Raw genomic sequence first — 12729 nt, 5'->3', positions numbered from 1 at the left:
CTTCTGCCTGCACCTGGACCCAGCCACCTGCCTCCTCCTGTGGTCCTTGACAATAAACACCTGCTGCGCCCTGCTCTTGAAACCAGCTCTCTGTCTCCTATCATGTTCATTACCAGTATCTTTTAATACCTTATTACCAGTCCATTGTAACATGGCATCATGCACATGTCTGTAATGTACAGCATAAAGATGTATGTCCTATTCTAAAGTATATCAGCAATCATTGGCATCTTGTAAAACATAACCAGGTAAGGTAATGGTCTTGTTCTGTTGATTTTTGAAGACCCTCGTAGTAATAGTAGTGAGGAGAGCACCGCCAGCACAAAATGCACATTCCAACAGCTTTGTCTGTTAGAGGCCACAAACTCAAGGATCAACAGGGCAGCAGCATTTTAACGGTCCCATTCATCTCCGTAAGGCTCCCTCATCAGAGAGAGAGGTTGCCTCACCATCTTGGTTTGAATTACAGGGCCCAGAATCAATTTAGAAGGTGGCATCTTAAATCTAACTTTCAGTTCCTTTTTTGCATCTATACAGCTCCTTATTTGAGGGCAGTTAAGTTTGACCAATGTTAACTAGAACAGATGTTTCAAGAATGGGGTGTTTTAAGTGGATACTATTATCTCTACTTACAACAAAGGGGCACCTGGAAGTAGACTAAGGTAGTTACTTCTGCCCTAAGGGTGGAGAGAGTAGTGAATGACTAGAGCTGTGATAGTGTGTATACGTTTATTTGGGCAAAAGACATACGCAACCATATTTATGCACAAATATGTACAATATGTTCCCAGAGGATAGCACTTAAATTAACTACAACACTTGTTTCCAACATTGTCCTCGATGGAAAGAACATCTAATGATGACAAGACCAAACTACAAACAAACCCATCACATTGATTCATACTGACATCCTAAAATGTGCACGTAATCGCTAACCTTAAAAATACAAACAAATTCATTACACAATACCCTAACTGTAAAGATACTAATTCATTGCACATTATTCCTAACGGTTAAAAAACAGGTTTTAGTTGCATATCATATCGCTAACGAAATCCAACCTGACCAGTAGTAGCAGTAACAAATGGGGCACAAGGAGGCTGTGGAGTGGTTTCACTTAGTTTGACAACCTCCTCCAAATGAAAACCCTTGACTGCTTTTTAAAGCTATTTCTATTATTTGTTTGCTTGATCTCCAAGGGGAGGCTATTCTATAGACAAATGCCTGTATAGAATAGCGTACTCCTCATAGTACTGTTTACTCTTGGGATTTTACAATACACAACATTAGCTCTGGTATTGTAACTGTGCTGGTTATAGACCATACCAATGTGTTTTTTTAAATTTAACCTGGGGTAAAATCATTTATAATTAAGCAATAAAGCCAGAGGGGTTGTGGCATGTGGCGAATATACCACAGCTAAGGGTTGTTCTTAGGCATGACACAACTTGAAGTGCCTGGATACAGCCCTTAGCCATGGTATATTGGCCATATACCACAAACCCCTGAGGTCCCTTATTGCTATTATAAACTGGTCACCAACGAAATTAGAGCAGTAAAATAAAATGGTTTGTCATACCCGTGGTATACAGCTGTCAGCCAATCAGCATTCAGGGCTCGAAACCACCCAGTTTATAATATCAAACATATGATTAGGTAATGACTCCTAACTTTTCCTGGGTTAGTAACAATTTTGGGGAGCTGGGTAATACGTCAGCAATGAGTGTCTTACACTGTCCTCATTGAACAGCACTAAATCGGCATTGTTTATTAGCCAACTACTACCGCAATGTGTACGGAATGAGAGACTACAATAAGGGCTGTGACACAATTCCCTTGGCTTTAAGTAACACATTTCTGTGTCCTGCTGTAAACAGCACAATGACTGTTTTCTTTCCACCCAGCTGAGTTACTCTCTCCAGAGATTAATGTATCTATAATAACAAGGGGGACACTCCCTCGGCTGTGGTCGGTTGAATGTCTGGTCTCAAATTGAGCTGGATTGTGCCTCATGCTTTCCATGCACATGGGTGACTGGACCTGGGTGGGAGTTTACTATGAAATCATTACCATGTGTGGATTTCTTTGTTACAAATCCCACTGTTACAAATGTGACGTAATTGTATATCATCATCAGACTACTAGATTGTCAAATACCCTCCTTCCCACCATTACCTCTCCCAGACACATCATCAAATTCACACCAATGTAATAACCCTGTAATGAGTTGTCTAATATGAATGTCTGTAACTTTGTGCCATAGACGGAATGGTTAAGTCCTCTTGAATAAGCCCCTTTCTGGTAAGCATCAGTGGGGATGTGATGTCAAAGGATTGTCAAAGCCTGCCCCCTGTCTGAGATTTAGATATAAGTTTCACCGTGGCACTAAGCATTTCAAACTCATCACTGGAGCAAGGTTCTACACATCGGACTATCATCACCACAGGTCAGCAACCAACCCCCTGGAATTAAATAATTACGGTCTCGGTTTTACGTAGTTGAGAGTATCTGAAACATTTTGTATTCGGTTCAGCTGCGCACTCATCAACTGCCAGTAAGTGTCCCGTTTGTTTTGTGTTTAGCGGGTGCTATAAATTATCGTTAGCTAGCTAAATTGGTTTTGCAACACATATGGATACTCGACTGGATGGGGCTACATTCATGTAAAGAACGGGTCTGAATCAAGTATAGGTGGCTGGTGAACAGGCGCAAGTTAGCAAGAGGTACCGCTAGCGCTAGGTAGCTAGCTAGTAATATAACATCGAGGTAGTGGCTCCAATTGGAAACGTGTGGCAAGTTTTCTATTCAACCCTAACGTTACAGTCCAGCATCATCACAGCAGGAAGCGCTCCTCACCGGCCACAAAATGGTTTCTGATCGTGAAATGTAGTTTTATTCCCTGAATAATTTTCAATGGTTTCTTTTGGTCCTTCTGTACAGATCTCTTAGGCTCACTTAACACGTACAACTGGCAGCCATATGCCCTTTATCAGTAGTAAATAGTACATCACAGAAATGTATCACAGTACAGTAGCTAGCTATTCTAACCAGACCAAAGTCAAGAATCTTTACATTAGTCGGATGATTAATATCCGCCAGGTCCTGCACGTTTTTTGTGTGTTATTTCTGGGTTAAAAGTTAGGAATAATATGGCTTTTGTATCTAGGGGCCAGTTGTGTGTGTGTGTGTGTATGTCCCAGGGAGTTCCATCTGACCACACTGCACATAGAGCCCTCTCTGTGATTTAGAGAGCGTGGCAGAATGGGTGGAGTTAGGGGCAAACTGGCCAAATAGAGGTGGTTTGATTTGCTCCACGGAATTTTCCTTTAACTGTACTCTATTGATACCCACTGGGGAATCCAAGTAGAAATCGTGTAGCTATTGCCATGGCATATTCAGATTTTGCATTGGAATTGTTTTTTGTTTCAACACATTTTTGTTTGTTTTGACCAATTCGATATTGAATTTCAAATAGTACAGCACATAATCCCAACGTTTTGCCCTTGAGCCTTTGTCAATGACGTGCAGGATAATTGACATTATTGGGAAAGGACAAACTCAGAGGCTTGACTGAAACCATCGGTTGATGTGTTGGTTAGATTGATTTTTTATGTTTTATTCTTAGCCCAACTGTGTATTTGCTTAAGATCCTGTTAAATGGAAAAGTAGGAAAAATGGGTGTTAAGTGCTTGTATTTTCTTTCTTTTTGAGAGGGAGAATGGTGGAGGTGAGGAAGATCTGTTGTATTGGGGCTGGCTACGTCGGCGGTCCCACCTGCAGTGTGATCGCCCAGATGTGCCCTGAGGTGACGGTTACCGTGGTGGACGTGAACGAGGACCGCATCCGTGCCTGGAATTCTGATAGCCTTCCCATCTTTGAGGTGAGTGTGAGAAGATATCAATACAAGAAACTAACATCAACTGCAGGATATGACGTAAAACGATTACACATTCATGTCTAACGACACCCCTCCTTTCTTTCTAGCCTGGACTCCAGGAAGTGGTGGACTCATGCCGCGGGGTCAACCTTTTCTTCTCCACAGACATTGATGAGGCCATAAAAAATGCAGACCTCGTTTTCATATCTGTAAAAAAAAAATCTTTCACACAATTTCCTTGAAAGTATTTTTAAGACGAATGGGACTCAGTTTGGCTTTCTTTAAAGGAAAGATACAGTGATGGAGAAAGAGCCATGATTGAATCAACCTGAAACATCTCCCCCTTCCTTTGCCAGGTCAATACGCCTACCAAGACATTTGGGATTGGCAAGGGTCGAGCAGCGGACCTGAAGTACATAGAAGCATGTGCCCGGCGCATTGCTAATGTGTCCATCGGGTGTAAGATTGTTGTAGAGAAAAGCACAGTTCCTGTACGTGCTGCTGAGAGCATCCGCCGCATCTTCAACGCCAACACCAAAAGTAGCTTCAACTTTCAGGTGATTGCAGGGGACAGTGTATCAAACGTCTAAATTCATCGGTCTGCCATGGCGTCAGGTCTTATAAGCATGATCTTGTTCTCCTGCAGGTCCTCTCAAACCCAGAGTTTCTTGCTGAGGGAACAGCCATCGCTGATCTGAAGAATCCAGACAGGGTATTGATTGGAGGGGATGAGACCCCTGAGGGCCAACATGCTATTGAGGCCCTGCGGAGCATCTATGAGCACTGGGTCCCCAAAAGCAAGATTATCACCACCAACACCTGGTCCTCTGAGCTCTCCAAGCTGGTATGAATACCATTTTATGTCCGTCTTTTATATCAGTACAATCTCAGCTCAGCAGCATAACTGTCTCAGCCACCTCCTCCTGTGATGTTTCCTGCCTTTATTCATTTGCTCACTTCTATCCTTGTTTTTTTAAATTTTCTGTGTTTACAGGCAGCCAATGCCTTTCTGGCCCAACGTATCAGTAGCATCAACTCCATCAGTGCCCTGTGCGAGGTAACTGGTGCTGATGTAGAGGAGGTGGCTCATGCCATCGGGACAGACCAGAGAATAGGCAGTTGCTTCCTGAAGGCCAGCGTGGGTGAGTGAGAGGGTAGCAAAGCTGGAGTGGTTGACTTGTGGGGCAGTATTAGTTGATGGTTGGATGAGACGATTGGATGACTGGGGGATTGGGTTTCAGTTATGAACTACTGGGAATTGAGTGGGTGAGTTCAGTCATGATTCATTCTGTGTTTGTTTCACAGGATTTGGTGGCAGCTGTTTCCAGAAGGATGTCCTCAATCTTGTGTACCTATGCGAGGTGCTAAACCTACCAGAGGTTGCAAGATACTGGCAACAGGTGTGCTTCTTTTTTCATCAACTCAAAGTAGTGCAATACAGAACTTACTTCTCATTTGAAAATAAATTCCTGTAATTGTCTCTCGCAACACTGTTTTACAGTCAGTAAAATATCACAATGGCAAAAATGTGGAACATCTAAATGTTGTCTCTCCCAGGTTATAGAGATAAACGATTACCAGCGAAAACGATTCTCTTCGCGGATAATCAGCTGCCTCTTCAACACAGTGACGGACAAGAAGATAGCCTTGCTAGGATTCGCTTTCAAGAAAAACACAGGCGATACAAGGTTTGGAGGGGCAATTAAAACCTTTCTCTGCTTACATCCAAAGCTCTCAGAGCACGTTTTTTTTCTGCTTCCCCCTCCAAGGCTATCCTTGTGTGTATTTTGTTTTCAGGGAATCCTCTAGTATCTACATCAGTCGATACCTGCTGGAGGAGGGAGCCTGTCTACACATCTATGACCCCAAGGTTAAAGCGCAGCAGATCATGCACGACCTGATTCAGCCCACACCCTCAGAAAGACATGACCCCGCCACAGGTAGCCACAGTATTCTGTGTTCTTTTTGTAAATTAATAGTATAGTAAATCAATAAGCAGATTCTAACATTAGGGTGATTTCATGACAGCATGGCCCCAAAAATATTTTTGGCACCTCAGATAGAAACTTAATTGGGAGGAAGGATGTTTGATATGCCTTTTACAAACCTAAACCATATTTTTTTAAATCACTATAAAGTGGCCATTTTAGGCCCTTTTTAGGCCTACAGTGCCTTCAGAAAGTATTCATACCCCTTGGCCTGCTCCACATTTTGTTGTGTTACAGCCTGAATTCAAATTGGATTAAATATGCATTTTTTTCTCACCCATCTACACACACTGCCCCATAATGACAATTGAAAACATGTTCTTAGACATTTTTGCAAATTTATTGAAAATGAAATACAGAAATATCTTATTTACATAAGTCTTCACACCCCTGAGTCAATACTTTGTAGAAGAATCTTTGGCAGCGTTTACAGCTGTGAGTCTTTTTGGGTAAGACTTTTTGGGTAAGACTGGATTATACAGTATTTTCACATTATTCTTTAAAAAAAATATGCAAGTTCTGTCAATTTGATTGTTGATCATTGCTAGACAGCGATTTTCATGTCATGCCATAGATTTTCAAGCCGATTTAAGTAAAAACTGTAACTAGGCCATTTAACGTCGTCATGGTAAGCAACTCTCGTGTAGATTTGGCCTTGTGTTTTAGGTTATTGTCCTGCTGAAAGGTGAATTAGTCTCCCAGTGTTTGTTAGAAAGCAGACTGAACCAGGTTTTGCTCTTGGATTTTGCCTGTGCTTAGCTTTATTCCATTTATTTTTATCCTAAAAAACGTCCTTGCCGATGACAAGCATACCCATAACATGATGCAGCCACAGCCATGCTTGAAAATATGAAGAGTGGTACTATTCAGCGATGTGTTGGATTTGCCCCAAACATAACACTTTGTACTCTATTGGTGATTTGCCGAATGTGCAATCCTACATGAGTGCTGTGATTGGTTAATGACCTATAATATCAATGTATATTTATATATTTTTTATTTATTTATTTAACCTTTAATTTAACTAGGCAAGTTAGTTAAGAACAAATTCTTATTTACAATGACGGCCTACCAGGGAACAGTGGGTTAACTGCCTTGTTCAGGGGCAGAACGACAGATTTTTACCGTGTCAGCTCAGGGATTCGATCCAGCAACCTTTTGGTTACTGGCCCAATACTCTAACCAGTAGGCTACCTATAAAATGTATCATTTCTTTCAAAAGTAGTTGAGTGCCAACTCTGGAAATGTGATGTTTGAAGAATATATTGTTCCAACTTCCAAACAATGTCTAAAAAATAAGCAAAATAAAAAAAGAGTACTTTTGAGATATTAATAATAATCTGAGACCAGCCACCCGGACAGCGGATTAAACTGAGTATTTCTGTCTGTAATGAAGACTTGTTTTGCTCATTCTAATGAGATGGGATGAATGTTTGTTATATAACTGCTTGAAAAAGTTGATTTATATTCACCTGCATGAAGTAAACTTGACTTAATCTCTCTCGTCCTAGTTTCTCGTCTAGTCACAATCGTCACTGACCCATACAAGGCTTGTGAGAACGCCCATGCAATTGTCATCTGCACAGAGTGGGATATGTTTACGGTGTGTTTTTTTTCTTCATTTTTGAAGCTACTCACTCATCAATTACTGACATCAAATGGCAAGGAGATGACTCTGACCACACAGATATTTTGGTGGCAATGATAATTACATACATAGTTGCATTGGACTGTACATGGATTAAAGGGAGCTCTCAATGTAAACCATAGAGTCCATATTTGTGCTGCAGGAGCTGGACTATGAGAAGATCTATAAAGCCATGCTGAAACCTGCCTTCATCTTTGACGGTAGAAGGATCTTGGACAGCTTGCACGACCAACTCCAGCATATCGGCTTCCAGGCAAGTAACCACAACCACAGAAAGACACTAAACACTATCTAGGATTCTGATGAGGTAATGGCTTTAATATGAAAACACCCTAGGAACAAACAAAGGAGTTGTTTTTGCTTTTGGAAGGCTGCACTGACAAAAAGCCAAAAGATCCATTTGCAGCAGCTCCTCTAATTAGTATTTGAGAAATGTTGAGTAATGGACATTCCAGTAGTTTCCAAAGTAATTGTTTGTCTTTTTTCCAGGTGGAGACTATTGGGAAAAGAGTTAACCAGAGGATCCACTTCACTGCCATCGAGGACAAGTCAGAAATAGACCAACAGCAACCATTGAAGAAGATCAAACTATGAAGTGTGCTTATGGGACAGGAGCGACAGAGCCAGCTCAGTGCAGTAATATATTAAACCAAGTTATCATTTTTTATGTAATATTTCATTAGTGGGATGGCTAGGCGGTATACCGTATTTTACTATATACACCCCAGTATTGATGCACGGACCGGTTTGGGTTTTTTCTTTACCTTCTAACGGTGTTTCAAAGTTTTGGTTTGTTAAATGTGGGCCATCGCTCTCCCTCTCCTCCTGCATGCCGCCAGAGAGGAAGAGGTGAAGCGAGAGGTTTTACTTGTTCATTTGCTACGTGAGGATTATTTGATTGAATAGAAGTTTCGTATTGGTTAGGTTGTTATGAATGCACTGATATAAGTGGACGCACGTTGCATTTTGGAAACGTTTTAGCATGGACAGAGCAAACTTAGCTAGCTAATACAGACTGATACCAGTGCTGATGTAGGCCTAGATTAGCATGTTGTTTGTGCAACAGTATCTTCTAAAGCAGAGGAATAGGCAAAGCATGAATATTTTAGCGTGCGCTAGCTAGCTACATAGAGTAAGAGAAAACATGTAATGTAGCATCTAATTAGGGTCCCTTGGGAAACGCTCACAAAAATTCCTCCATGGCTTTTTCATTCGTTGTCATGTAAAATGACAATGTATTAAAAATGCTGCCCACTATATTCCTAAAATATAATTATAGAATCATTAATTTTCGATAATTTGAACAGTTCAACAGTTTATTAGTCCTAGATTTTTTTCCCCCATATCATGAGGGAGGGTGGGGGGTGGAGAAAGCCCCAATGAAATCACATATAATTTATGTTTTGTCACCCTAGGGTCATAAACTACTCATAAAGCATAATTAGGATGAATGTTTATGTTTAAAGAATGTTTATATATAAAAAATAATAAATACCTTCAAATACTGTAAAGAATAAATAAATATTGTGATATTACTTTTTGGCCATTTCGCCCAGCCCTTAATTAGTCATTTCAGCACCCTCATCAACTTGATATGGTGACTTGAAACAAATAAATTATGTCAGCTACAATGAAAGAAGCCTGGGGGAATGCTTCGAAGTTAGGGTTGAGGACCTTGTTTGTCAGCAACATGTGGTAACAATACCCCTCCAACCTCATTTATTTGTTTTGTGCATTTTGGATAACTACCAGGGTTTGGATGTTTAACTTACACAAGGGGGAAAACAACTTCATTACATTTCAGATGTTTCTATATTTTCCCTTTTTTAAGTATATTTGCCCCAAATGATTAATGGATGAAAGCATTTTTGGATGACTGATTCCATTCCTCTTTTAGTTTCTATTAATTTCTAAGCAATTTTTATGAAATCAAATCAAATTTTATTGGTCACATATTTGTTTAGCAGATGTTATTGCGGGTGTAGCGAAACGCTTGTGTTTCTAGCTCCAACAGTTCAGTAATATCTAACAATTCACAACAATACACACAAAAGTAAAAGAATGGAATTAAGGAATATATAAATATTAGGATGAGCAATGTCAGAGTGGCAAAGACAAATACAGTAGAATAGAATACAGTATATACATATGAGATTAGTAAAGCAAAAATATGTAAACATTATTAAAGTGACTAGTGCTGGTTGAATGTGAACTTGAGCAGCGTTAGTGTAAACATGTAACCGATATGCAATATTATAATTCTATGTTGTTTTTTAATATAAGAGCTCTGTAAAGTAAAACATGACATTTTTTACCTGCAAAAATAAAACCATGTTTAGTATCTGTGAATACATAGTTTTTGCATACCTAGAATCAATTGTACTGTACTACAATTATGTTCAAACATAAGTTGTTTTATGCTTTCTCTCAATTATTGTGTGTACTGTGTAGTGATGTTGCCAGTTTACATTAGATGTTTTTATTCAAAAAATAATTCAAGGTTGCTCTGGATCAACTCAACTCAATCCTTATTAGTTGCATGCCCCTTGTTTGGTCAGGCATTTGCTTAGTCGTTCTGACAGTTAATTCTGGGAACGGGAAGACTTTCCTCACGGAACGGCGTACCTCTGATGACAGTCTTGACCCACTGCTGAGTTTCCTGTGGATCAGCCATGGGTCAGTGGCTTTATGTGACACATGAACCTAATCATAAACATCCTTTTTGGCTCTGACAGATGCACTTTCGCAACAAGGCCCATGACGCACAGATGTGTTGTCCACTAGTGATAATCATACATCTGCTATTTCCTTTCAATTACAGTTTAGAGCTAAACCATGGGATGATTATGCCAAAGTGGATTGATTGCATTGGTAACAGTCACCACAGCTTTCCTTATTCAGTTAAAGAGGGGAGAATTCAAACTTTTATGCAATCTCTACCACTCCACATTCAGAGACTGACAGCATTTTAATTACATGCAGGCTCATGTAATTGGTGTTATAGAATACTCAAAATACATTCCTCATAGGGACGGTGGAGGAAAATAACCTGTAAAGGTTATTTATAATATGGGTTACATGGAAATAATTGGACCTCTCTGAAATGAAAATAGATAGCCCTCCCTTCAGCAAAATATATTTGACCTAAACCCTCCCTGAACACATAAAAAAAAAGTAATCCTCCCCTGTACCTAAAATAATAATTAAAACAATGTGGATAGCAGAGACCATGTCTATGGTTTACCCTCACTTCTTGGGCAGGCCAGAGCCTTAGATATGCAGTTTTAGAAACTATTCTATTGTAAGCATTATATGGCAACGTGGGAATTTTTGATAGAGCACAGGGCTGCGGGACAGGCTGCGGGTTTGTAGACCACCGTGGACAAGAGTAGGGGTGGAAAGATCTTTATAGGAATGAATCTATCATCTTATTTGCAGCTCAAGAAAAAATTCACATTTCATGCAATTATATTTACTTTTTAATTTTTTTTTACCCTTTTTTCAACCCATTTTTTATCTTGTCTCATCGCTGCAACTCCCCAACGGGCTAGCAAGGCGAAGGTCGAGTCATGCGTCCTCCAAAACATGACCCGCAAAACCGCGGTTCTTAACACCCGCCCGCTTAACCCGGAAGCAAGCCGCACCAATGTGTCGGATGAAACATCGTTCAACTGACGACCCGAGGCCCGCCACAAGGAGTCGCTAGAGCTAATGAACAGAGATAGGCATATGTCTTCTTCTTATCATATTTCCCCAATGCGAAATCAATGTGTCTTGTTTGCAAACTAAACTGTCCCTGTTTGCAAATAATTAGGAATCTGAGCATGGCACTTTCAAAAGTTAGGCCTACCTTTCCACCCCAGACAGAGTAGGCTGATCATTGCAGAAACATTTCAGCTTTAACTGCTGGTTACTCTTCTTCCGTGGCTTAACCCAATGAGAGAAGGTCACAAGCGTTTCCATAAAAGCTTTCTGGGTTTAAACGTCTTCTATTGTACAGAAAGTGAATAGCTTATTCAATTGACAGTGACAGATTACTTCCCAAGCAAAGCCAGCCTTTGAATGTCAAAGAAATGAAACAATGATATCCCCATATGCATTGGAGTCACGTCTTTGTAGCATGAAGCATTGGGGACCAAAGCTCTGTTGTAAATCATTTTATATAATCGGATCCGTTTTATTTTCTTCAAAATCTTAAGCTAACAAGGGGTAAACCTGTGCTTTTTGCCATTTTATTTCATTAAAGGTAGTTCTATGGCAGACCCTCTCATACCCCCTCAATTGGAGTCTTGGATTTAACTTAACAGCCCTTAATTGACACGGAGGTAGGCTATTTAAAGAGTGCATGTGGAGGTGGAGGAATTGACCGACAAATCTATGGATATAGCAACCTATGGACTAATTTAGTCTGTCAAACAGGTAGGCCTACCTCTTATTTCTTAAATACGAAGAAATAGGCTCCAACACAAAGCCCTCGCTGTTAGTAAAGTCTAATTAAAATAAAGACGTTTGCCTACTTTTCAGCACCATGTCCACTTCCGATTGATTGTGCCGTGGCTGTTTTAACATCACAATGTAAATTACTCAAATCTGGCTTATTGTAAGGTCAATAACTCTGATAAATACACTGAACAAAAATATAAATGCAACTATTTCAAAGATTTTACTGAGTAAATTTAAATAAAGTCATTAGGCCCTAATTTATGGATTTCACATGACTGGGAATACAGATATGCATCTGTTGGTCACAGATACTTAAAAAAAAGGTAGGGGCGTGGATCAGAAAACCAGCGCAAAATCATGCAGCACAACACTCAATGGCTGTGCGAAGTTGTTGGATATTGGCGGGAACTGGAACACGTTGTTGTACATGTCGATCCAGAGCATCCCAAATGTGCCCAATGAGTGTCATGTCTGGTGAGTACTGTTGGATTCGGGGTAAACTTTTAACATTGTTCTATGCATAAGCATAGTATATAAAGGAGTGGAAGAGACTGGTCAGAGGTTAAATGGTTCTCTGTAGAAAGACAGAGTGGCTGTGGAATGTGCTGTGTGGACGGGAGGGAGTCACGGCAGTGCGATAGGTGTTACGGGTGGAGAGCTTTGGATTAGACATCAAGGGGATTGAGGTCAGGTCAGGTCACCTTAAGGGAGACAGAACTGTTTATTACTCTGTCACTTCATCTTCCTGTCGAACCATAAGATGTAAGGATTGG

At 40.3% G+C, this 12729-nt stretch overlaps 1 protein-coding gene across 3 annotated transcripts; it reads left to right on the top strand.

Moving 5' to 3' along the window:
- Nucleotides 1-2365: 2365 nt before the first annotated feature.
- LOC112228926 (UDP-glucose 6-dehydrogenase) lies at nt 2366-9538 on the top strand. Of its 3 annotated transcripts, none has more exons than XM_024394709.2 (12): nt 2366-2446; nt 3714-3880; nt 3985-4086; nt 4234-4434; nt 4524-4721; nt 4872-5019; nt 5183-5277; nt 5435-5565; nt 5675-5817; nt 7377-7468; nt 7656-7766; nt 8003-9538. In XM_024394709.2, the coding sequence occupies exons 2-12, from the start codon at nt 3719-3721 to the stop codon at nt 8105-8107; spliced, it is 1488 nt and encodes a 495-aa protein (XP_024250477.1). In that variant the 5' UTR covers nt 2366-2446; nt 3714-3718; the 3' UTR covers nt 8108-9538. The 3 variants fall into 3 exon arrangements, with proteins under 3 accessions (XP_024250477.1, XP_024250474.1, XP_024250475.1); XM_024394706.2 differs by having other exon boundaries at nt 2385-2554; nt 3712-3880; XM_024394707.2 differs by lacking the exon at nt 2366-2446 and adding an exon at nt 3375-3594 and having other exon boundaries at nt 3712-3880.
- The last annotated feature ends 3191 nt before the right edge of the window (nt 9539-12729 follow it).

The sequence above is a fragment of the Oncorhynchus tshawytscha genome, linkage group LG30 (genome assembly GCF_018296145.1).
Source record: "Oncorhynchus tshawytscha isolate Ot180627B linkage group LG30, Otsh_v2.0, whole genome shotgun sequence".
In the NCBI taxonomy this organism is placed as follows: domain Eukaryota; kingdom Metazoa; phylum Chordata; class Actinopteri; order Salmoniformes; family Salmonidae; genus Oncorhynchus; species Oncorhynchus tshawytscha.
This window is presented reverse-complemented; position numbering and strand designations above follow the sequence as displayed.

What these genes read in the sequence shown, in the direction of transcription:
- LOC112228926 (XM_024394709.2), top strand. Translation starts at nt 3,719, where the DNA reads ATGGTGGAGGTGAGGAAGATCTGTTGTATTGGGGCTGGCTACGTCGGC. An exon ending in ATAGCCTTCCCATCTTTGAG is followed by an intron (nt 3,881 to 3,984) that starts GTGAGTGTGAGA and finishes CTTTCTTTCTAG; the next exon opens with CCTGGACTCCAGGAAGTGGT. An exon ending in AAAGTAGCTTCAACTTTCAG is followed by an intron (nt 4,435 to 4,523) that starts GTGATTGCAGGG and finishes GTTCTCCTGCAG; the next exon opens with GTCCTCTCAAACCCAGAGTT.